The 26,463-nt window shown below is 37.0% G+C and overlaps 1 protein-coding gene across 12 annotated transcripts in view; it reads right to left on the bottom strand.

Moving 5' to 3' along the window:
* Window positions 1-2,123: 2,123 nt before the first annotated feature.
* Window positions 2,124-26,463, bottom strand: part of PARD3 (par-3 family cell polarity regulator) — a 444,272-nt gene continuing 419,932 nt past the window's right edge. For all 12 annotated transcript variants that reach the window (XM_083880512.1, XM_083880506.1, XM_083880515.1 and 9 more), the window contains 3 exons: window positions 17,105-17,225; window positions 7,647-7,774; window positions 2,124-4,244 (listed from right to left, as the gene is read on the bottom strand). In XM_083880512.1, coding sequence (XP_083736638.1) covers window positions 3,851-4,244; window positions 7,647-7,774; window positions 17,105-17,225 — 643 coding nt within the window. In that variant the 3' untranslated portion in view covers window positions 2,124-3,850. The remainder of the gene's footprint in view (window positions 4,245-7,646; window positions 7,775-17,104; window positions 17,226-26,463) is intronic.

Raw genomic sequence — 26,463 nt, 5'->3', positions numbered from 1 at the left:
AATTACTCAAGAATATCCTACGTTTAGCCAACACTGCTAATCTGGCACATCTCTTCCTCGTCTGGCCAAACCTTTCCCTTCTCAAAATATCCAGAACAGATAAATGCAGTGTTACAGATACTCATTAATAGAGAGAACGTGACCAAAACATCAGTGCAGCTTTGAAAGGCAGGCCATATATCTACAGTCATGGCCACATATCTACAGTCATGATGGGCTTAAATTTTGTTCTGTTGTTCTTCCAGCTGTTTGCCAGCAATAAATGGCAATTGTACTATCCAATCATGTTCAGCTGGGCTCCACGCCATTTTTCGCTGTTTTTGATGGCAGAGTTCTCAAAGACATGCATTAAACTATCTGGCCCATGCAATAACTCACTAGGGTTGCACTCATGCTTCCAAGGAGGCCCATAAGAAGAGGGAAAATAGGTTTTTTGAGAAAGACAGCAGAATTCTGCATTAGTAATACAAAACTTTCCCAAAGAATTTCAATAGCATTAACAAATTATTTTGATAAAATACAGGAGGCTTTGCAGATGGTTTTCTCAGGGTTTCAACAGAGCAAATGTGCAAGCTGCACACCCACTCCTCAATGTTGTAAGCTCTCTTACAGTCTGTCCTGTGACCATTCTCAAATATACTGATGTTACTGATTTAATCTCATAATGGTAATGCGTCCACAAACAAATTACTGTAGTAATGCAGTTAGCTCAATTAACTTTTGAATCTATTCACTAGGCAGAACTAAAGGTCATTTTCTACTAAAATATCTCCCTCCCACTTCCTTATCGCCCTTTGAAACTTATGGGAGTTAATATTAGAAATCCTGTCTACACTATGTCAGGAAGAAGACAGGATGACAAAGCCAGAAAAAGACCTTATTCTTTACTAACATAACACAGACACGGCCCAAAGAGAACATCTGCCTTCTTTCATGAACACATCTAATTATGGTAAATTGTTAACACCTTGAAGAGGAGTTTTGTAGAAGAGTAAACTTTAACATATGCCATCCTCACACATAAAACATCCTGTACTTCATACTTTTCCAAACACATGCCCTTTTTCCTACAACAGTTTATCAAAGGACTGTTTTGAAAAGGACTTCAACCTGTTTTCTATTCCTGTGGATGCATTTTTTTAGTGCTTGCAATTATTTGCCAGTGCAAATAAATCCGTAGAAATGTCAAACTATGTAATCTGGGAATGCAGTCAGGGATGAGACAGCAAGGCCTGCAAAACTGCAAATACAATTATTTTCCCCATGCTCAAATGCAAGACAGTACAATTTAAGTCTTTTTGAAAATCCTGCCTTTATTTATTTGGGCACTGAAAGCTGCCTGTCCACCCTACAGCTCCTGTTACTCTTCCCCTTGAGATCCCACACTAAAGTCACAGTGAATAATTTGACACTGTTATTGCCATGGCAACACCTTGATGTCATGCATACACAGAATCATGATTGACATTCCTGCAGTAACCAACAAAATGAGAAATGAGGGGAAGAAGGAGAAAACCAGACTCAGCTCCAATACTAATGGGGGAAACAGAGTATCATTGGCACTATAAATATTGCTTTATTCATAAATCTGCCTTCTCCCGTTTTTCACCATGCCAACATTCCTGTGAAGGGCTCCCATCAGACCCCAAAACATACACAAAGTGCAGAGGGGTTCCTAACACATGCCTGGATTTGGTCAGATTGCAGTGGGTGTCCTTCTGACAGGGCTCTCCATGGGCAGAGGACTCCATGCTACAGCATGGGAGATTTTTGCCACAGAGGTTAGTCTTAAAAATGTACCTCTTAAATATCATAGGTATGGCCTAAAATAACACAACACATTAAACAATGTGGGTTTTGCTTTTGAGGATTGTCTTCAGGTCCTCAGCTGGGCTGTAAACTTTTCTTTTTTCTCTTCTCTTCTCTTCTCTTCTCTTCTCTTCTCTTCTCTTCTCTTCTCTTCTCTTCTCTTCTCTTCTCTTCTCTTCTCTTCTCTTCTCTTGTATTTACAGGATGACACACACACACCATTAGGAGTAGTATAAAACATCTGTTAAGTATTTTTTAAACTCAATGTTTGCAGCAGTTTTCATAGGGGTCTACAGGCAATACCAAGACAAGGATGGAAACAGCCTTTTATTCTAAATTTCATATGTACAAGGAAAGCCATTTTACACAGTTTTGTAAATTCTGCATAAAAAAAGCTATTGTCATCCAATGTCACTGTGCTTACACTAATAAGAACTTTTAAACATGGAGTACATTATTAACAACAAAAACTGTTAACAAACAGGCATAAAAGACACTGATATGTGTGCTGATATTTCACATACATTCTAGAAACAAGTTGGCGCAAAAATAAAATGTGCCAGTAAAAAAAAAATAGGCTTTTTTTTTTTTAAATCACGCAATACATGATTTTTTTCTTGCTTTCTCTCCTTTTTGTACACAATATGCTGAGATCCATTCTCAAGCCTTTTCACATCGGAATTTGCAGGCACTTCAGCAACCCAGCTATATTTTGTACAATACATGAAGTTCATACCAACATAAAAACAGCTGCTGCAAAAGAAATTCTCATATCCCATATGCACATTCAAATATTACTCTCTACTAGAGCAATCATTTTGCTTTAGTGATTTTTGGATACTGACAGGTTTTCAGGATGATGTGTAACAGTTTGTCTCCACTTATCTCTCATTCATGTACTTAAAGGTTTCTTTTTAATGTAGCATAACGATGCAACAATATGGTATATGGAAGCACAAAGGAAATTGTCCACAAAGCTTCACAATGTCTAAAAAGAGGGAATTGTTCTCTTTTCAGCTATTTGATCCAAAGAAAAACTTTGATTTCCTCTGCTCTTGCTTTGCGCTATCTCCAAAATTTGCCCAAAGACTACTGTGTATCAGGTGAGCTGGCATGACACCCTCCCTAGTTCTCTTCCTAGACACAGGTGTCATATGACCAAATTAATTTAGAAGCAAAGCAAAGCAAAGCAGTACTCAATTGCATGTGTGTTCATAATTTCCCATCTTTAATAAAATAGTAAAATACACTTATCAAAGGTTTGGCTGTGTCTGTATAAATAATCTCTCTCCAGTTATTTCATTTGTAATGGACTGTGCATTAAGATAATAAGGCAATTGGAACAGGATTCTCAGGATAACTGAAAGCTTAATATTGTTTTCCTCATGAGTCAGGATAAAGGCTTTTTTAATAAGCTCAGAGTGGGGAGAGAGTGAAAAAAAAGAGTGCATATGTGCATAATTGAAGAAGGGTAGTTTTTCAGCATAAAGACACTTAAATATTGATCAACAAAGACTGGTAGTGACTCCACCATAAAACATATCAGAACTCCAACTGCAATCCAGAGTAGAGCTCAGCCTTATCCACTCAAGAGTGATATGTACACCTCCTTCTGACCCAAGAGAAATAATAAAGGACATGTCAATGCTTCCTTCAAACTCAAATTCATTAATTTTATGCCACAAAGCTGCACATTGGTGTAGTAAGTCACTGCAAAGTAAAACACATTACAACAAATCCTAGCAAAAAGCCATTGACAGCTACAGGACTGGGCTACAGAGCTCGGAACGCAGGGGCAGTGCTGCTCACTTCCACTATGATTGTCAAATGGTGGAACATCCTTCCATGGATTCAACACTTGGGACACAACGGCAAAGACGTGGGCAAAGGCCCACCAATGCTTTGCCCATATTTTCAAAGGCACTGAAATAGAAAACGGATATATTCCTTAGTACCATCAGCATAAAAAGTTTTCAAAATATAAGTCTTTATATGAAAATGTTCCTTATTGCATGGTAAGTTGATCCTCATTTTCTTCACCTCAAGAATAAAATGGTCTTCCCTTTTCTGGTGTTTGCAATCTGTTCAGCCTTGCTACCTGAGATGGTGAAGGCGGTACATCTTGTCTGAAAGGACCTTTAGGAGGGGTATAATTAGGGTCCTGAATTTTCTTATATGAGTCATAGTTGCTAGGCCCTTCAGAAGAAGTTTTTTTTTTCAATTGTTGTTCTTTCCGCCTCTGCTCTTGACGGAGCAGTTCTTGTGTTTCTAGCATCACCCTGGCATTAAAGCCATGTCCCCCCATATAGCCATTCCTTGATCCCTGGTAGCTGGAATATCTGGGATTTTCCTTCGCAGTCTGGAACCCTTCTCCAGGTGAATAACTCTGCTCCCAGGAGTCTTGAGATACAGAACTGGCATTTTTCCTGCTCTGCCTGAAAAGAAAAAATGAAAAAGGTTTTTAAGACGAATGTTCTGGTTCATCTTCAACTGTTATTGACAATTACTACTGGAAAGAAGGCAGCTTCTGCCATGCCCTCAGCTTTTGCCCAGCTATGGGCAAAATAAGTCAGTATTTTCTAGAAGTCACTTTCTAGAGTCACAGCTCTCTTCTGCCCCAAAATGATATCTTGTCTCTTGGGACAACTTGGGTTGGGAAAACTTTTCCTAGAGAGCTGAACTATATTTCTAGGCCTTTGCAGGAGGAATATGCCATGAAAACCCATCCAGCTAAAATTATCCTCATGCCCTCAAGAAAAAAGTGTTAACAATTCAGTTGCAGACTAGGAAAGATCACACGTGTTGCTGTGCTTCCTTAAGAATGCAGGTAACAGCCAGCAATTGTAAAGTCACTCATGAAAAATTTGAATCTAGACTGACACTTGGTTAAAAATGCAACAGGCAGATCCTTAAAACACTTGCCCTAACACTGCACAAGTCAGAAGATAAAGCTCATTACTGAGAGGAAGTTCCAGTTTCTTCCTCGTATTTCCAAAACTAAGGAATTTTGTGCTATAAGGAGTGTTTCCAAGTCTGCTATAGCTTCCATAAAAAAAAAGAGGCAGAGAGAACATTTTTTGCTCTTTTTTTGGCTCCAGGGAGTGAATAAATAGGCCAGATACACATAGGAATTACAAATTCTTATCTCTTTTCACAATAAATCACCACATTATTTTGAAGACAGATTATGGTTTTGAAATAACTTTAATTTACTATCAAACTGCTAGATGCTTGTATGAATTTAAAATAAGATTGGTGGTGATAAAGTAAAACAATTTTGTGCTGCAGCAAAAGAGATACCCACTTTGAGATTAAAATTAGAGTATGAGAATCAAGTAATAAAATAAAATATATTGCGACATAAATCAATAAGAAAATAATTTAGTTGTTTATATACGGCTTGGTTTTTCATGTCATCACATATGACAGTGTGGCCTCATCCAATGAATATGCAGCAGAGCGACAGGAGAACTGGAAAATTTTTCTACCATTAATAAAAGCAAAAAGTCACCTAATGTTTTTTCAACCTTCATTCCACATGTATAATTTGAAAATTACCATATCTACCTTATTTCATAACTGATTCTGAGAACTCTGGATGAAAGTGTTATGCAAGATGAATGTAAATTATTGCAGCAAAAATTACAACATAATGTAAATTCTTACAAAATTTTTTATAGCTGTTATTGGTATTCTCATATCCAACTTTGCCAAAGCAACAATGCTTCTGAGTCATGTTTTATCACTCCCTGGAACAAGAGCAAATTGAAAGAACCTCTATAGGCTACGAAACTGTCAAGTTCCTGATCTAGAAGAAGATAAATTTTAAGTAGTAGAAAATTAACATGGAGTCAAACCTTGCTTTTACAGTTTCACATGAGACAAGAAGATGACTAGTTGAACCAATTTAATTTACTGACTGTTTTCTGGTACTTGTTCAAAATTACTTGGCACACTTTCCCTGTTTTTCTGGGAAGTTCCTTTAAAATTGACTCAAGAGTTTATTTGCCTTCAGGACTAAAGATTTGAATGTGCAAAGGGGAAAAAAAAGGAGGCTCTTAGAGAATACACAGGATGAAAGGCAGCAAAGCTCAAGAATGAAGCCAGTGTACAAACTTTAATCATTACAAAGTCATGGCTGCGACATTAAGCTTGGGACCTAGGTTTCAGATCAACAGTAAGATTTCTTTAAAGATCAGTCACAGCATTAGGAACCATTTGTAAAGCTGGAGAACTCAATGCTCCAGGTTGTTATAGGAGTACTGTGGTATTTACAGCACTGAACTGCAGTTCTGTCTGCTCTCAGCACAGCTGAAACACCCAGAGAGCTCAAACTAAGCCATTAAATTATCATTAATTACACAGTAACATGCATTGCTAGATTGCTAGCCATTTCTCATGTTGAAAACCACCTTGAGTAAAGTTCTCAGTAACTCTTTTTAAAACAAGTATTTCTATGAGCTGTTCTATGATCTATTTTTCATATTTCTTGTAGATTAATTTTCACCTTAGAGTTTTAGTTTTCTGCCACTGTACAGCATTGCAACTGATTCCAACTTTTAAATGCTACCAGAGATTGTGAACAGGGGAAGCGAGTTTTAAGAATCAAAGTTTTAAATCTATAAATAAACATGGTTGAGTCGGACTAGCATAACTGGAAGAGAATTTCTCAGGAGAAACAATATGGCATTATTAGACGTGGTCATTTCCAAAGGAAGGCAGAGATAAAAAAGAAGAGAGGATATAAAGATTTTCAAGATGAGAAACCAACAATCTCAGAAAACACAGGAACTTTACATTTCTCTTTCCCACATTCCAAACTTATTAGCAAAATTCTACACTGAAAGGTGTTAAAGCATTTGAAAGTCTGAAACTGTTCTATTTTCAAAGATGTTGCTAAGATAAGAGTTCATGGCTAAATAACTTTGCTGTAAGGCTTATATTTGTTTCCAAAAAAAGAGTTAGAATATACCTGGCAAAACATATCTTGTCACAACAATTTTTTTTCCCACACCATTTCCACACAAGTCATGAAAAACAATACAGCCTTATTGGAAAGCAATTTGACACGAAGTTCCAGTGTAAATTATTCTCCATTCAACCATTGCTGCTGATATTTCAAAATGCATTTGCATAATGCTTAACTATGAGAGCTAATTTGCAATACAAGCTGGCTAAACTTTTATTAATTCTTAAAACTAAATATCAAGTAGAAGACATTTTGCCCAAACTACTAATCTTTTAAAAAAACTACTGTGTAGAAAACTCATAGTTTTGTTTACACAAAAAATTTATTAATTTTCAGCACTCTATATATATTAAAAATGTATATATGTAAACTTGAAGACCTTTGATTTTTTGGATAACTCTCTCAGTTCCATTTTTATTTTGTTGGAGGTCTTGAAATTTTTTCCTTTTTAGTTTTTTTTTTCCATATTAACATCTCAAAGATAAATTTCTACCCAGTGAGGAATTACGCAACAGAAAAAAAAATCTGACATGTCAAAAGGGGACACCTCATGTCATACTCAGGAGACTTCTGTAACTGCAGAAAATTAAACTGGATACTGTCCCACAAAGAATAGATTTGTTTTAATATTTCAGTTCTATTGGGTGCTGAATGTCATCAAACTCCCCTGAAACCAGCTCTGAAGAAATCCTCTGAAGCAATCTTCAGCTACCACATGCTCTCACTTAAGAAATTCTACTCCTCTTCTACAGTGAATACATTCCACCTGATATCAAAGCTGGACAAAAGTGTCTGCACAAAGTACAGCATTCTCCTTAAGAAATGAAATTATCTCCAAGCTCAGAGCAGCTCCAGACAGTTCCCATACCTGGGCAAGGAGCTGTACTGTCGCTGAGCTTGCTGGAAACTCTCTCGTTCCTCTTGCCGCTGCCGCTGCATTTGCACCTCTACTGACACGGAGTGCCGGCCGCTCTGCGAGTACGTCTTGGAGTTGGGCTACAAAACAGAAATTAAAGTGTCTTAAACAGAGCAGAAAAATACCCATAAATCAGTGATTGTTTAGGTTGCTATTATACAAATACAGCCATACTTGTTTTAACATGAAGTTCAGACAGCTCTTTCACAATAATTAGGTTAAATTCTGACCCATAACAGTGGCCTGCAATACAAATTCGGTTTCTGACCTACTATCTCTGAGATGTATGAGGCAAACAATCATCCAGAATTGGTTATGCTTTTATGGCAATGCTGTAATTTAAATTAAGTCAGTGGAACAGATTTTCAGACTCTTTAAGTTAGCCTAGCCATGGTAATGCTAAGTTCTACACCCCCCTAAGCACTTGAGGAGGAAGGAGCACAGCAGCTCCTTTGACCCTCACCAATACACTCAAGTGATGGTCTCCCTTTGTGGAAGCATCCTATTCTACAGTTGGCCCAGAGATGGGGAAAGCATTTTCTGGTTCAATATGATCAAGTGATTCAGCAAGTCTCTTGTGGACAATGAGGACTCCTGTATCTCTAAGTAGGATCTTAATGAGGTGACAATTTGAAACGTTGAAGCCAGCACTAAGGGGAAGTGAAAATGGATGGTCTTTCTGGGAATAGAGAGTATTACAGTCAAGATCTGACAGAATGGCTGGATTCAGACTTTGGAACATGGAAAAGTTCACTTTTGTAGATACCATTTTACCCTAGCACTTTGTTCAGATTTTGTGATTTCATTTTGCAAAATGGAGTGTCACAAAAATCAAAGAATGCTATGGGCTTTTCTTGTTGTTTTACTAATAAGGTTTTCTCTACAAAGAAACAGAGCATAATTTTTTTTCTCCTTAAAATTACCAGTACTATTCAAAATATGTAAGTTTGAATATGGGGAGGTGAGGGAGCATAACCACTTTTCTGAGCCTGCAACTGAAACAGCTTGTCACAGACTTACTTTTAAAAGCATGCTTTGTCTTTTTATCTCTGCTTTTCCTCAAAACAAACACCTCTTGTTTTTTTCCATTATAATTTCTGCAGCAGAAAGAGATCCTTATGGCTCACAAATATGTGCAAGATAAAAGGCTTTTCAAAAGCTTTGCACATAGAAGACAAGTTTTAGAAACTAGTTGTCATTTGTGACGTAAGTGTCTTAGTATAATCACATAGCTGCAGGTAGCCAGAAACAAGTTTTAAACAGGTGTACAACTGTTAGAAACTTTGTTGCCAATGAGAGTACACTTCAGACACAGCATCAGTCTCAGCTCAGAATTTAACAGATACAATTTTCCCAGTATAAGAATATTACTGGGTGAAAGAATCAGAATGTGAAAGTACAGACTAAGAATAACAGTGAACTCACCTAAGAGAATCCTGAATGTAACAGTAATGACTATTTCAGAATAGGTTTACTCTGTAACAACCTCAGTAAAACAGCATTTCTAATGAAAAATGCTTTAGGAATGGTGAGGTGAAGCAACAAATTGAGAAAACAGAATCATGTGTCAGCCTTGTGGGAAATTTTCTTAGAGATGAATAAGCTGTACATATGTATGTCCAAACCAACAACTCCCACAGAGATTTCCTACTATATTAAATAACGGCAACACATACAGAGCAGCATTTCAGTTATTGCATATGTCAACATTTCTAACTTTCTTGACTTTATTGAGAGTCTTCTGACATTTGGTATTTTATTGAAGGGCTCAGCTTATGGAAGGGAGTGATTACCTGAAAATCACAAGGTTTATTTGTGAATTCTCTCCTGTGTGGTTATAAGCAGCTTACAGTGAACCAGAGGGAAACTCAGTAGTTCCCATATCAACTTGCCCATAAAGAATAAAAACATTTAAACTAAGATTTTACAGCCAACCTCCTCATTTCATGGGTTTCACTTCCAACAACATTGGAAAGCTTGGAGCTACATTATGTCATATGTGAGAAAGTAGTTATCACAGATAAGACATGAAATCAGACTTGCTTCTCTTTATTTGAAAACAGTTTCACTTTTTTTTTGTTGGCTGTAAATATAATGGATTAAAGAATCTCACAGTGCAGAGAATGGTTAAAACACCAAACAGGTGGAGATAGGATTGAGCTGCTGCTCAGTTTAGGTTTATACAAGACAATAAAATGCATCATCTGGAAAGCACACACACATGTGGAGAGTTAAAGTTACCACAAAAGCCTGCAGTAAAGTGACAGAGGCTCTGAAAGTCCTAATGGAGTATGAATGGACTAAGATCAAAATGCAACTTCAGAGATATTTCTTTTTAATGCACAGAGGAACCAATGGTTCAATAGAGACAGGAGCTGTCACTCCTGTCTGCCTGCTGTAGTGCATGCCCAGAATGACAGGATCTGAGGAGTCAGGTCTGGATTCTCTGCAGTTCAAAAAGAATTTCATCTAATGGATGACATTTATAATTTGATGAGTCTAAAGGCAAACATCTCAAATCCATTATCTGATTTACTGAAGGTATGAGTACCTGTATGCCCTGTTAAACTAAGAGGATTTCCAATACTTAACTAATCTGGAAAAGGCATTTATTTGGTTTGAATGTTGTTCACATCTACAATAAGCTGTTCATATAATTGAATCTATTATCTCATTTCAAGTATCCAAAAATATGTCAATGAGACATAAAAATACTCCCTTTGTATGTAATCACATAATCCATATCATAACATATATACACATAGACAGGGACATTCTACCATCTTATTAATGAAAAGGCCTTTATTTCAAAACTTTTCATTCAAAACCTCAGTGATACTATTGTGAATGCCCTTGATAAATGTTTATGGTGATACAAAGACTTAATATAATCCATTTTGGACCCTTAACTTGCTCAGTAAAATGCAAATCTCCATACAGTGATATAACTTTTCAATGTGCTATTAATTAAAGTAACTAAACAAAAAATATTTATACAATAAGCAACTTTAGTCTTCAAAAACTAATTGGTAATCTTGTTTCAGTTCTCACAGTATGCTTTTATACACATACACTTTAATAAAATACATTCCTAAACATACATCCTAACATACATTCCTAAACATCTATATAAATGTCTAGCCTATTTATAATTGCATAAAATGGAGACAATTAAGAAAAAAAAAGTTGCACTACTTTCAGACTTTCAACAGCAAAAAAACATGTACAAAGAACACACACAACACAGGAATTACAACACTCATCCAATACAAGGCTAAGTACAATTATAACAACCTGAAACCATCCAACAAAGCTGCCAACATCTCGGTCCTCACAGAACAGATTGATAAGAACCCTGGCCTCGCTTGCAATGAGATGTATGACAAGAACTGACCTTTAAAATTAGGATGTGGACAAGGCCACAATAACAACTAAGGCTGAGTTATACAAATAAATGTATGTTCATGTCTTCCACAATACATTTAGAGTGGCAATGATAGTGCATTCAGCATTGTTAAACAATATTCAGCACGTAAAATTGTGCTTTAAGATAGATGAAATTACACAGCTCTCTTCTCAAAGATGCATTAATTTAAAACCAGGGCTGCAAGGTTAAAAGTTCCTAGTTTCTCACTTTATGCAAACAATAATTTTTCATGTTACAGGGAATGGTTCTGTAACAGAACATGTAACCACCATGGCTCATGTTGCAGTGACCATTATCAGCAGTCCAGGACAACCTATTTTAGGGACAAAGGTCCCTCCTCTCTTTTCCTACCTATCCCAGGGGCTGCCCAGAACTTCTGTCCCCTGCACAGTGCCATTTCTACCCAGACAGGGTAGTTCTGTGTGGTGGCAGCATGGATCCCTGAGCAACAGCACAGATCAAAGCTGCCACCAAAATACAGAGAGGAGATCATGGGGGTCCATCCAGGGCACTGGGTTTTCAGGGAGATCCAGCTAGTTCAGGTGACAGGAGATCTACCAATGACAGTGACATACCTATCTGACAGCCTAGAGCCAGAGGGACAAGCTGGGAGAAGTGCTTACTCAGACTCATAGAACTCTTTGGGGTGATAAAGAAATAGTTAACAGGGAGATTACTACAGGAGCAAGTCGCTTAGCATTTTCCCAGTTATTAAAAACCACCACTACTTAATTAAAATAAATGTGCTACTTTTTTTCCCAGATTAATCTCTGTATTTAACCAAGAAGTTTCAAGTTCACCTGGGAACTTGGCAGGCACAAGGACCCCGAAAAGTCCATGGTTCTCATAGTGCAGCACTAATTAGAAACAGATAAGATTAAATGACCTTGTCTGCTTTATGTGTATATGTACTTGGCACAGATGACAGACAATCCAGTAACTGTGTATATCAAAATTCAGAATGATGAAAAACATTCAGTGTCTCTGGGAGATGTCCTTGAAAATGATTTTTACTTCTATCTTTGTGTTTATGTTGCTATGGTGAACAGAACATATAGCAGTACGTCTTTTAAAAATTGCCAACAGGTGCGAGTATTAACTCAAGCAACATGCAATAAGAAAATCCCATCCCTTTCTGTACCTTTCTATGGTGTATATGTAGGAAGCTGAGCAGTATGGAACAAAGATTTCTGTTCTGTTACGAGCAGCAGAAAGAAAATCTTCAGTATGGCAGAAACAAACCACAAAGCCCTGAAATTCTGCTTGATGTATGTTCACTGTATGCCTGTGAGCTAAAAATAGGTTTGTTTACTAACTAAAATGATTTCATTTCATTTAAAAATCTTATATCTCCATTTTTTAAAATTTCAAATATATTAGTAGATTAAAGTTAGTGGGTAAAAAAAAAAAGTTAAAAATAAAAAATGTTAAAGGTAGAACCTAAATCTTAACAAAATACGCTGGTATTTTATTAAATCCTTTGCAGATTTGATATATAAAATGAATATTACCTACACAGCTAAAGAGAAATTACCTGTGGAGACACTTTCCTGCATAACTTTTGTTTCCTCTCTGAAACAGATTGTGAGATAGGAGAAACTTCAATTTAGCTTCTAAAGTTTTTGTTTACTGCAATACTCCATTAGATATTGCCTAATATCTTGCATAAAATATCCTAAAATAGATGATTGAAATGGACTAACAATAGAAAGAATTATTACAATACTTCTCTTTCACATTGTGTTGAGTAATTCTACATAATTTACACCCTGATATAAACTTTACAATGTTTATATTGAATAAAGCCTGTTATTCATTTTTCCAGGTAATATTAATATGCTATGGTGAAAGTTATAGCAATAAAAATTAGTCTTTTGCTTTTCCTAAAGAATTTTAGACTATTTAAAATTTAGTATGGCTTTGAGAAAGTCAAGGACTTGAGTACAGGGATAAGAAAAAAGTATCTTAGACAGAAAAAAACCTGATTTTTTTTTCTATAGAGGCAAGACCTACACACCCACAAACAGCAGAAAAAAACCCAGCGTAGTCCCCAGCCTTCTGAGCCTTTATTCATCAAGCGATGCATAAACATATTATTAGGACTCCTGAAGTCTTTCTTCTATGAAAATCATGTAATTATTTACTTTTTACAAATTTATTCATGTAACTAAAGGTATAGTCAGACAAGTCAGGTAGTGTATATATTATGACCCAGTTAGCTGTTATCTTTAGAAAATAAAGTTTATTTTTATTTGACTCCTAAATATTTTAAGCACATTTTACTCAGCTGATCTCTCAACGCCAGTTTTTCCCCCATCATTCAGATAGATCCAGGATGACCAGAGATGAATGTATTTGTAAATGGAATTTGCCACTTCCCATTTTCAGCACCAATTTTGTATTGTGTATGATGAAATAAAGCACCAGCTTTTGTCTCTCAAGCCTCTTTGTGGGCTTTTTTTGGATCACTGGTGTGCTTCCACAAGGAGGACTGGCAAGCAGCTGAAGTGTTTTCCATGGATTTAAAATGCTCTTTTAAAAAAAATTGGATTGTTCACTCCCATGGCATTTAGGGCTACAGAGCTGTGGTTTTGTTATTAAAGAGGCGAGTGTGTCTGTTAATCAAGATACAACTAGGCAAAAATATGAGATGTGGAACAAATTACAACGAAGTCCCCCAAAGCCTCAGCAGACCTAACACAATCCAGAAAAGCACAGGAAACAGAGGCTCAACTTTGGTACCAAACAAAAAAAATCAGCCCCAAAAGAATCCTCATTGGTATAAAAGTGTCATAGCAACATCAAGGGCCTTAAATATTAGCAGACACACTGTAATTCCATGCAATTCTGCCTGCCCAGATACACATTTCTGCAAACTTTGACTGGAATTAACACCAGCAGGATTAAAAGGGATTAATCAAATTTTGTTATTTTAATCTTTATTTCCATGCAACATCAGGCCTATAGTATTGCCCTTGAAAGCCTCTTGCACCTCGCCTTTTGAAATACACACACATAAAAAGCACCACATAAAAGAAAAAAAAAAGAACAGCTACGAGGCCTGAGAAAGTCATCCTAAAATAAACAAATGCAAAAATGTCTTCCATAAAGCTTTGACTCAGCTTGCAGAACGAGTGAATTTTAGAGCTGGCTCGATGTTGCAACACTTAGGCAGTTATTTAAACCCTAACAGTGTGTCATTCAAATGGCCTTGAGCAGAAATGTCATGCTGCCTAATAGACATTGTCATTTCATTCCAGCACTATCACTTTTTGTGTCTGTTAAGCTGCCTGATGCTGTTGAACACTCGCAGGCAGTCAAGTACTTTGTTTACTGGCAGGACAAACACCGTGGGGCAAGAAGTCCAGTGCTGTTGCATTGTTCAGGTACAGAGAAAGGACCTTCACCTGATGGGCCCCAGCAGAAAGGGATGGGCCAGGCACCCACAGGTACCACACAGAGCCAGGTTGTACTATGATGTACTCCATAGAATGAGATCTGCCTCCCATCCAGGAAGGACACTGAAGGTTTCTTTCACAGGTAACTGGATTCCTGTGTCACAAGTCATCAATAATCTGAGAGGAATTGGAGTTGTTGAGGATTACAGGACCATTTTTAAAATATATTAGTGGGTTTCTGAGACATTGAGCTCCTCAGAATATCCTCAGAGCTGCCAGATTTCCATCAGCATTCTTTACTTCCACTGCAAACTCCATATTAATTTGTACTTCCTTAAAGTAACCGACAGTCTAACATCACATCAGCACTTCGTTCCCTATCCTCAACCATCCCGTCAGCTTGGTAATGAGAAATGCAAACTACTTATCACCTCGTAGCACACACTTCTCCAAGGATGGGTTTTTCCTCTCTTTCTATCCAATCCAGGTCAGAGTTTGCTGCTGTCTTGTAGCTCAGAGGCTTCTCTGTATGCAAAGCCTTTTATTTATGTAGGCTGCACAACCCATCTCCCTCAGGTGAAAACACTCTTTTCAACAATGGCCCACATACAGTTGCACTTTGCACTGCTGTGGTTTGGAACCAACAGCTCACAGATGGAGAAGACTGAAAAGACACTGATGAATGTATCTAAGTATTTTCCTATATATGTATTATAAACCAATTCTGCCTTTTATTTTTTTTTTTTTTTTTTGTGTGTCATTGATATTTAATAATATATCTGGATCTGTTTTGAGAGGTTGTTTTAAGAAAGTCCATCGTTTTAGACTAACATGTAAAGTAGTACAACACCCTCCTTAAAAAAGAAGGCTATGGCTTTTAAAAACTGAAATGGCTTTGAACTGCTGAAATGGATGAGATCATTTCTTTATCCTTTCCAAGCATTGTGAGCTTGAAAGGCTGGAGTACACGATGGAAAAAAAAATTATAAGTCAAATACACTCTGGGCAACTTTTTTTTTAAAGTACTTATCTAAAATAAAACATTTGGTCACCAGCGTATTTAACAACAGCTCCTACAAAAGCAACAATAAGCTTCAGAATTAATATTAATACATTAAGCTGAATTAGTCACTTTGAGCTCATTTGCATGATCAGTAGAAGGGGAGTAAACAGAGAGATACCATTTGTTTGAATAAGAGAAAATAGAAAGGTCAATGTTCTGACCCAGAATTTAGGAAATTATTCCATTCCTAAGGTAATCAGCCTGTCATCCAAATAATTCCCTTCTCGCTCATTACAAGAAACTATAATAAAAGCCAAGTTGACTGTCTAAAGTTGCTATGGCATTAAGATATACAACAATTTGGCCCATGACCTTCAGTAGTTAAGTTCCCAAGTCTTCAAGAGTGCAAGCTTTTCTCATACACAGTTTTCCCAAGAATGTCACTCAAATCTCTCCTTTGGAAACCAAACAGTAGCTGACATGGGTAACAGAAGGTAGCAGCTACACCCAGCCCCAACCTACCCCAAACAGCTAAACTATCCCTGTGATGAGCTATCACATTATCTTCCCCACCTCAAATTGAAAGCATCTGGACATAGAAAAAAAATTTTATATTATTTATATTATTTATATTCAATTTCAGAGGAAGGTAGATGTTTTCTAATACAGGAAAAGAGAAGCCTATATCCTGATACTGCTGTTCTCAGTGACTTCACGCACAGACAAGTGGCTCTTTGGCTTTTCTCTCCTCAGCCTGTTGTGCATGGCAATGCTGAGCAACAATAACTTAACCACCCTCACCTGCTTCAGAGGAACCTGTGAGAGATTCTACCGTTGTCATCACACACTTACCACTTTTTTTGGAACACAAACAAGTCGTTCATTGTATTTATTATGGAATTTAAAAAAAATTACAGTTTTTGTCTCATATTTAAAGGATCCTAATTTAGGATATGTAATTGGAGCAGTAATATGTAAGAGGAGCACTAATTCATTCTATTATGTTAATCAAGATAAGCACATGTATTTAAATAACTGTATCACATTACTAGATCAGTTAGAACAGGATTTAACAGATCAATTAGGACATATATCTCAATACAAAACTGTCTCAGCTGATGTAAGTGTCAGAGTGGTACTATTGTGAAGCAGGCACATCTCTCTTTTACTGTGAAAAGACATAGCTCTGCCTTTATGAAAATAACTAAACACAGTGATATTGCTTCAGAGAAAATACCACTTACAAGGTTACATCTTCCATTATTTATTGTTAGTATGTATTTTACTCTGGTTTTCCTTGAAAATTTCAGATCAATAGATACTGCCTTTGATACTAATCCAAGCAGTAACTCACAGAGTCAAGGGTCTAACCACGGAGCAAATAATGCTATCTGCACACATGACATATGGCTGAAGAAGTTTAGAAATGAAGTAAACATCAATGAACCAAAAATGCGGATCACAGCAAGGGCAGAAGTGTGGAGGCAGAGCACCCTGCCTCCCTTTTGGTGTGCTCCCAACCCACCCAGGAACAGCAGGAGTCAGCCAAGCTTCCCAGATTTGTCAGGCCCTGCACACTCACCCAGGGCTGCTCGAAGCTGTAAGTGCGTCTCCTGTCTTCCACGTCCTCGTCCTGCTTTGCCTGCTGGAACTCCTGTCGCAGGCGCTGTATCCGGTCGTGATTGTTGGGGGTCGATCTGGTGCTGAGAGAGGAAAGATGGAAATGGTCAATAACTTGGGAACTGCCACCTGGGACTGGGACTGCTACTGCAGTGCAGGGCTGCAGACCTAAAAATAATTTACAAGCTTTTAGGACAAAGATCTTTAGGTTTTTTAAAATATTGTTAATGCTGTTTGTCTCATAAAGAAACTTCAGATGTTGCAAAGACAAGACAAATAAGAGTATTTCTAAAAATTATCATAAGTTGTTGGCACCTTTTCAGTATGTCACTCCTAGAGAATGAAAAGCGATATAGTAGTGTCAGACTTAACATAAAGGAAAATTAAAAGTCTTAATGATCTCTGCTACTGAATAAACAAGAAAAATACTTTTCTCCAATCAATAAACTGTAGTACTGTCCAATCTTTATTCACATCAAATTAATTACAATGTCTGAAGGCTCTACCTATATAAAATTTGGTTATTTTCCCCAATCAATAAGAACCTGTCATCCCTTAGTTCTGTTTTTAACAAGTCTTTTAAATTGATCAGCCTGAAAGCATTAAAAGGCTTGGGGGCAGTAAAAGCCATCCATTTGACAGGCCCACAGGCAGGAATGGATCTAGGCAGCAGACGAGAGCTGGCTTCACTTGGCCCCACAGACACTGGTGGGTTGGGGAGGGCTCAGTCCCAGAGGTACTGATACAAACCAGAACCTTCAATCCTTCAACACCATCAATTTTTCCACAATGCCCAGTAATCCGCGCTCCACGGCACAGGTGTACATGAAACCATAATGAAATATGCACAGGAATGGCTTATTTCCTGGAGAAGGGGAAAGTGGGTATTTATTAATCTTGTTGACATTTTTCCAGCTGTGCAACTCCTACCTGACCCTACAACCCCACTCTTCCAAAAATGTTAATGTGGGAATCATGGAAAGCCTGACAAACAAATATGTTATATCAAGACTAACCAGAAGCATTTTAATCTACACTTGTGGGCTTCTTGTGCCCTGCATTTCATTGTTTATTTCAAAAGAGCTGATGAGGAATGGACAGCTATTACTTTGTTTCAAAAGAAAAATCTGCAGAGAGACAATGGAAAGCAATTCCATAGATTTCTTTTCTTAGACACAGGGTACAATAAAACACAGTGAATTTATATCCTGTATCTTCTTTTGTATGAAAAGACACAATTCTAGAGTCCATTTTTGACTGTTTTCCATGCCTTTCAGGACTGGTAAGTGCAGGGGATTGGAGGTTGTAGATGTTTGAGACGTTACCTCCCACTCTTTTCGGTGCCAATAAATAGAGTTTATCACTGCTTGGTTGGCCAGACAGAACAATTAGTATGGTCCTGGCTAAGGCTAATTTTTGAAGTGGTTTGCATTGATTTATGTTTTTTTTTATTTATTTATTTGAAACCAAAGGCAAAGAAAAGAAAGGAATTTAGAGAAGTGTTTTCTTTCATTTTTTTTTAGCCCAAATTTGAGCTTAAGGAAATGCTTTATTTGTAGGGTAAGTCCAGTTCTATGTGCAAATTACCCCTTTGAAAAATACAATTAGAAGAAAACTTAATTTAGAACAGGTGGAAATGAAACACTGGTATTTTCAAAATTTCCACTTCATTGTAGGTGTGTTGCTAATTTTATTTCCTTAATTTGACTTCATTTTGTGAAACAACTTATCTCCATTTATACTTTTATTTTATGTAAATTTATTCCTTATTGTCAACTACTGCCCAGCTTTACTATACAACCACTTGTTTTTTTCCCATACATCATCATACACTCTACATTTTAAAGGGATTCATCACAATCCAATACAAGATATACAAAACACTTTTAAATGGTCAGTTGATTTTTAAAACTGGTATTGTTAATCCAACAAACAAGTAGTCCACTGCTTTCTACAGAGACAAGTGTTTCCTACATGATAAATTGCAGTTAAAAAAGCAAAACTACAGTAAACATTAAAATTTCAGGTATAAGAATATATGTTTGAAAAAGTCATTGAAATTCTGTGCAAAAACTACTAGAAAAGTGCCATCCATGGACACCTTGTAGTACTAAAGATGACAGGTAAATAATCAGTGTTCCAAGGTTGTTTCAGATTTTAGGGATCATAGTGCAAAAGTGACACTGAAGCAGTTTATCCAATGGCAAACAGAAGGTAAACCCCAAAAGTACTGCACTAAACCTTGTGCATTATACAGGATACACTGCACCAGCCCCAAAATGGGCTACTGCAAGGGTTATTATAGATCTGAGGGCTTCTGCACATTTTGTGATACTTATTCATTAAAACCTTATCAGAGGAATAGAAAGAAAATGCATAGTGTCCATGCCATGAAGCCAAAATGTGTCTTTTCCTGAACAGCAAATGCATGAACTTGACATTCTACACCGCAGAGAGGAATAACAAAGGACAAGGAGGATCCTGGGATTTATAATCAACTTGTCTCCAGACCCAATAACTTATTTTAATGCAAAAAAAAAAACTCCTTACAAAAAATGAAAAGAAAAAAGAAGTCAAGCTGATTTAAGAAAAGTTATTCAAACTTATTAAAGGTTTGATAATGGCAGAGAAGATAAATCTTTTAACAATATTTCTATTTTATCTGAAAAGCAAGGGACATGACTCAGATTTAGAAAAGTGCAAAGGAAGTGAATTATAAAAAGGACTATTTCACAGAAAAGAAAGAGCAAAATTAGAAAAAGGCATTTCTGTATCTACTCAAATTTCTTTGAGCTCAAAAAGTCTCTAAGAAACAGAAAGTGAGATCAATTCAGTGGGTTAATAATAATAAAAGAATTAAATATTTTTATTTAGAAGAGGAAAAGACAGACAGCTAAGGAGGCACTAAGATACATTTCTTAAAAGATTATTTGAGGGTTTAGACTATATCTTAGATTCACCTCCTTTGGTTTCCATTTTCATTTCAACCTTGTTCTGGTTCTCTAGGTTGAATTATAGCTGCCTTGACCTTCTCACCACTGAGGGCATGCACATCTCTGTCCTGGCCTGCTATGCTGTCACCTCTCTCTTTTCACGCCTTTCTTCACCCAGTTACTCTTATCATCAATGGGGTTTTTTTGCTGGTTGTTATGTCTCCCACTGCACTCCCTCTGCACTCAGGGGACACTTGGTACACCCACTTGGTATCTCATTCAACTTCCAATTAGTACTTCTAGAAAGAGGGAAATGTAAAAATCATAATCACAAGGGAAAACTGTCACCAATAAAATTCTGGAGTCAACAGCACAAACCTAACTTTATTTCTTTTCAGATCCCCAGATGATCTCCTTTATCTACAAATCTTTATGTAAGTCACATCATTATCTCTGGGGGCAGAGCTAAACAAATTATATCCCGTGTGAAGTGTCCTTAGCCAGTCTAAAGCAAAATGAATTTTGACTTATTGGATGAATTGACCCAAGAGAGATAGGGTCATATCAATAGACTACTAGGATGCAGGCTGCAGGTGTTCTTGCTGCTTAAATTCCCCATTGTGGCTGTATGGGGCATGTCCTCAAAAGTTCAATTAAATGTGCCATGTTATGTTTGCATCCTTCATTCAAATGCACCAAAAATCTGAAGGCAGATCCACCTCAAAGAATTCAGGACTATTAGCAGGCAGGAAGAAGTTTACCTTGAACTCCATCCAAAGTCTATTGAAAATTTGACCTATGCTAGCTTTAAATTTTTTAGCAAAACTGGAATTACAACTCTCTACGGTATCCACAGCTTGCCCAGACAGCCTTCCCTTATGCCTACTTAATAACAGGATGGCTGTGAATTTACAGAAGACAATTAGCACCTCCTAGCATCAGATACCAGCGATGTTCTTCTATCAAAGTGCTCTCAGTATTAAATGCTCTTAAAATAAACAAAATTCAAGGAAAGCTTTTAGGGCCAAAGTTTACTTGGGTTGCAAAGCATCTGTGCTTTCTTGTATCACAGCTCTACTTGGCACTCCATTGCCTTCCATCTGCAGATGGCACATTTCACAATCAGTTGTTTTTTGAGTGCTGCTTCAAAACACACCACCAGCAGCACAGACTAAAATTGCAATGGTAAGCAAGACTTAGATAGGCCAGGGCTGTCACATATTTCCAGAAACAAGCAGTTGCAGCAATGGCCATCAGGGTCTCAGATCATTAAGCAATGTCTCAGTGTGATGTCATGCACTGATGTGCAGAGCTGTATTCCTTTCAAAACAGTCAGATTTTCAATGTGATAAAGTAGATACAAACATGCCACTGAACAGGGATGACTGAAGCTTTGGGGAAAAAATTTATTAGCCTGAAAAAGCATGGAAAAAGGTCTTAACAACACCACCAGGCAGTTGCAACTTGACTAGAATAACCAAAAGGTTAGTAAACAAAAAGTGTTCTTTACACCTTGAAATCTTCTGTCACACATTTGAGCTGCTGGGGCCTCGCTGGCCTGACTGGCTGCTTAGATCTCTGGATAGCAGTAATAAAACACAGACGGGTTCTTATTTGCTTCAAGCTGGTAAATAACTATCACCCATTTGTATGATATAAATTCCTTTTCATTTGAACAGATTACTTGTGTCATATTAAAAATTAAGGTCTGAATTTGTATCTACCTCTGCTTACACACAGAGAAGAGCAGGAAACAAATTTATTTCTGTCACACAGAGGACTGACAATGTGGCCACGCCATGGTTGGTGGGACACATCTTTACCAAAGTACAGGACTAACTGAATATCTACAAAATTGGCTGGCCCCTTTCTTCATCACCTGAGCAAGATGAAACAGCCCAACAAAAAGCAGAGTGGTGATAATCTAATATTAAAACTTCTGCTATATTTACTGGAACTGAAGCTCCCTCTCACCACAGTGCTTAACCCCAAGCAGATGGATTTGTCTGTTTCAGATGGCCCTTGAGGGTGAATAAGCAGAAACTGTCAAGTTATTTCAAAAAGTCATGGACATAAAATAAAATGAAAGTGTGCCCTTTACCAGGCTGAAAGTTACCACCACATCCCAATGCACAGTCTGCTGGTTTGTTCACTTTAAGCAGATTTGTTAATCATCAGTGACACAGATGACTGTGCCCACACAGCACAGGGTGATGAGGGCTGAGCAGCAGCACAGTTTGTACCATCTCCTTCCTGCCACCAGCTTGCCAGAGCAGGCTGGTCTTTTCCTACTACTTCGTTCTGTGGTTTATTTTTTGACATCTAAATGCCACTCCCCAGGCTTAAGTTAGTGTAACCAATTTGGCTGGTCCTCTCCTTCCATTGTGCCCTACATATGGTCCTTTTCCGAGACATCAGGGAACAGATTTTTCATCAACACATGGATATTAACACATACAGACATGGTACACAAACAGGAGCAACCATGGACAGTGCTGTATAAAAGAGCTGTTACATGATTACAGAATTGCTACAGCCGTAGGAGAAAAAAAATAGCTGAGCAAGAGATCAAATTTGTTAGACTACAAATGTACTTGTACCATGGTTGTAACCTGGAAAGAGGCATAAAAAGCCTTATTCCAACCACTTTTTTTTTTTTTTTTAAGTGTCATTTATTGTGAATAAGGCATAAAAAGGTAGGGGAGAGGTGTTAAAAACCAAAAAATGTATGAATTACAAAACTGCAAATAAAAATAGTTTCTCTGCACAAGCTTCATTAAGTTTTATCAGCTAGTATCTTGGGTTTTTACACTCAAACCACAGGTCATAAATTCACAGTAAATCCCCCATATGTTCACCAAACACCTGAATTCAATTTCTCTTCTAGCTGTAAGAAACGAAATGTGCAGCTCAAATTAATTATGCATGCAAAGTTAGTTTCTAACAAGGGCAGCTTCTTGCATGCTGAAGGATATACATTCTACCAGATTTTTTCCCCCAGATCTCCTTCAGTTTTGGTTTATTTCTACTGTTCACATGGTAATAAAACCTCATCTTCTCTTGCCATTTTGTATTTGCTAAATGAACACAGAGCATTATATATCCTTTAAAGTCTGCAGATTGTAAAGGCAGTTAAACTCAGGGATTGGCTTAATGTCACAGGCAAGATATAGCATGTTACCTGTAGAGAAACCTCCACACTTCAGCATACTAATTCCATCAAAATAGGACTTAAACTTTAGGATTTATGTCAATATGTATGCATGTGAAATCAGCTCATTGGGAATTTTAGTGTCATTCCAGTTTACCTTCACAGGGGAAGTTCATCAACTGCAATACTATGAAGTACTTAAGTCTCCAAATGCACTTGCTTTCTTCTTCAGTGAATAAAACTAATTTCCAGATTTTGATATTGTGTTTAGATTATCATTTTGCACAATTTCAAAAGAGGAAATAATTAAAAATTAAAAAGATACATCTCTCTTCTCCAGATTATAAAGGTAACCTCCAATGCTCTAAATTCAGCTTCTGATGTGATGGCCATAAACAACATGGAGAGGTGGGGCTGATGGGGAGGTCACTTCACCACAACAATCTCTTCAAACTTTGCAGACTAGACTTCACTTTGAGTCCCTCTGTGGCCCTTCTGTACCAGGGCCATCATTTTACAACCAGTGAAATACGAAGAATGCACCCAAGACCCTTTTTATTGCCACCATCACTCTTCCTTATTAGCCTGTCAGAGCCTGCACACCAGAGACCAAAATCCAGTCTTACTTTTCAGTGGAATTCTTCTACTAAAAGGAAAAGCAGAGATTTTAGGAGCTTGCTATAAACATCTGAAAACAGATACTCAGCTACTGGGTTATCACACAGTCTAAGCCTTACTTTAGAGCTGTTAGATTTTGCAGATATAAGCCAAGCCAATTTTCAGCCACACACAACTTGTTACAGCTGTTGTCATAGGGTGTTGCATTTTCCAAGTTAGAAAAAAAAAAAACAAAAAGAAAAAAGAGAATGTCACAAAACCTAAAAGAAAATACAAGACATCTCACTGCAAATTTCTTACAAGAACGTGAAAGAAATAGCAGAAATACATGGGGAAAGATTTAATAAATCATGAAAAAAATAAAATTAAAAAAATACTAGTGATCAAGCAAGGGAGAAATTTGCAGTTTTGAATCTAAATGAAATACAAAATTACTTCAAAGTCGGGAGTGAAGAAATGGGCTCTGACCTAAGAATCTTCCACTGGACCAGACAGTGATGGCTCCAGTGCTGTTAGGTCTGATGAACATCCACAATTAGCCATCACAGGCTATTCTGTGTCATTGTGAGAATTGCCTGGCACAGCAATACAAAGACATTTAACAAAGACCACAGAGAAGAAATCCCCTCCTGGACCTAGCTGGCCATTCCTGTGCCAGCAGAAGGGATCATCCAGAAGATCCCTAGTAGGCTCTAGGCCATGTCAGCCTTTGTTTCCATTTCAGCTAATCCAGCTACTTTGCTGGAAGCTGTTTAGGGAGAGCTCCCTCTGATCTCCCAGGATGAGACATGGGGGCAGAAACCTTCAGCAGAGGGGCAGCAGTAATCAGCTAGGGAGCAGTCACTTCTTACAGCACAGCAGGATTTGCAAAAAGGAACATCTGTCTGGCCAGCACCACCTCTGAGGTGTGAATGTTGTGATGTAGGTACAGCCCAGCTCCCTCCAGCAGCACATCCTACATGACTCAGCTTCTGCTCTGTGCTGACATGGCTTTAGGCTACAAAATCTGCCTCAGAGCCCAGCTCTAGCCAACACTGGACTGTAGAAAAAAGCATGTGCCTTTGCATGAGAGGAGTCTAGCAACATTAAAAAAACAGAAAAAAAAAAAAAATCCTGATTACAGCGTTAGTAGGACAAACCAAGAGTGATATTCAAATTATTCAAATTTTTCAATTTTTCAAATCTGAAAACAGATTTGGAAAAAATATTTAAATAATGCACCATTTAAAAAGTATAGTGTAAATGGTGAATTTTAGCTCTGTTTCAATGCAAAACTTCACTTTAAAAGTATTTAGATCTTGTTTAACGCATTAACATACCGGAAACTCAAAAATCTTTTTATGTCGTTTATTTCTCTTAAATTACAGAAAACTCTTAGTAAATAGGCTCCAAGGTGTTGCAAATAACAAAACAAAATAGAATGTTTTTGACTCTTGTGAACACTTGCTCTTAATAAAAATGATATCTTGTTTTAAAGTATTCATTAAACTACAGAATCAAGCAACACATTACTAGACAAACACTGATCTATGGACTAATACCTGAACATTAAAAAAGATAATACATTACACCAAGTTCACATGTCTTCCCCTGTTCTTACCAGCCTCTAACATAATTATAGTATAATTATTTCTGTACTTTGACAGAGGGGCTACTGCATTATAAATCTTCAAATAATATTTTGATTGATTTTACATTATATCTTATTTTAACTACAGGCTAATCTCAAACTGCAGAATGAGAAATTTTCCATTAAAAACAAACAAACAAAAATGGCTTGGCCTAAGGATATCAAATCTATGTGTAAGTTGAGGAGACTCCCTTTGATAGGAGTTGATTAGAAACTCTATATAAAATGCAGAAAATTGTGGGATCATTGTTTTATTTTTCAAACTAGATAACTTGCAATCTCTAAATTAAACTTTAAATCTGAACTTACTGTTAAGCATTTCATCATTCAGTGCCTGTGCACACAATATGAATCAACCAAGAAAAAAATAAAACCAAAGCTAAGATTGATTACTTGAATTGATGCCTAAATTCACCCTACTGCTGCCTTCTTATGAAGTTTATCACTAAGATTTACATTGATTAGCATAAAAATTAATTAAGATTTTTTAATTAAAATTATATGCATATGGAGAGTAGAAACAAATCTCAGTATTATATCTTGCAAAACAAATGATTTCTTGATAAATCCTTTCAGCATTGTACTTTAAAATGAAGATTTTAGTAAATAGATGTTTTAATCATGGTTTACCACCACACTGTCTCGATTGACTTCAAAACTATAAATTGCTGTAAAATTACAGTTGTATTTAAAAACAAACAAACAAACAAACAAACAAACCTGAACAAAAACAAACAAACAAACAAACAAAAACAACGCAAAAAACCCAACCAATTCCAGATAAGGACAGAAAAAACCAGCAATTACTTTTTATCTAAAAATTCACTTGGTTATTTAGTGAGTTAGGTGGAACTCAACTTTTACTACTTGAGATATTTCCAAGTTATTTCACTTATTTTTCCTCTTGGAAATGCTAAATATGTCTTTTCTTCAGGAACTCATTCATCTGAATGCCCAGTAATTGCTGAGGGTCTCGCTATGCTTTGAAA

The sequence above is a fragment of the Zosterops lateralis genome (assembly GCF_965231275.1).
Source record: "Zosterops lateralis genome assembly, chromosome: 1".
NCBI lineage: Eukaryota > Metazoa > Chordata > Aves > Passeriformes > Zosteropidae > Zosterops > Zosterops lateralis.
Note: the sequence above shows the minus strand (reverse complement) of the source record. Positions and strands in the feature narration are given on the sequence as shown.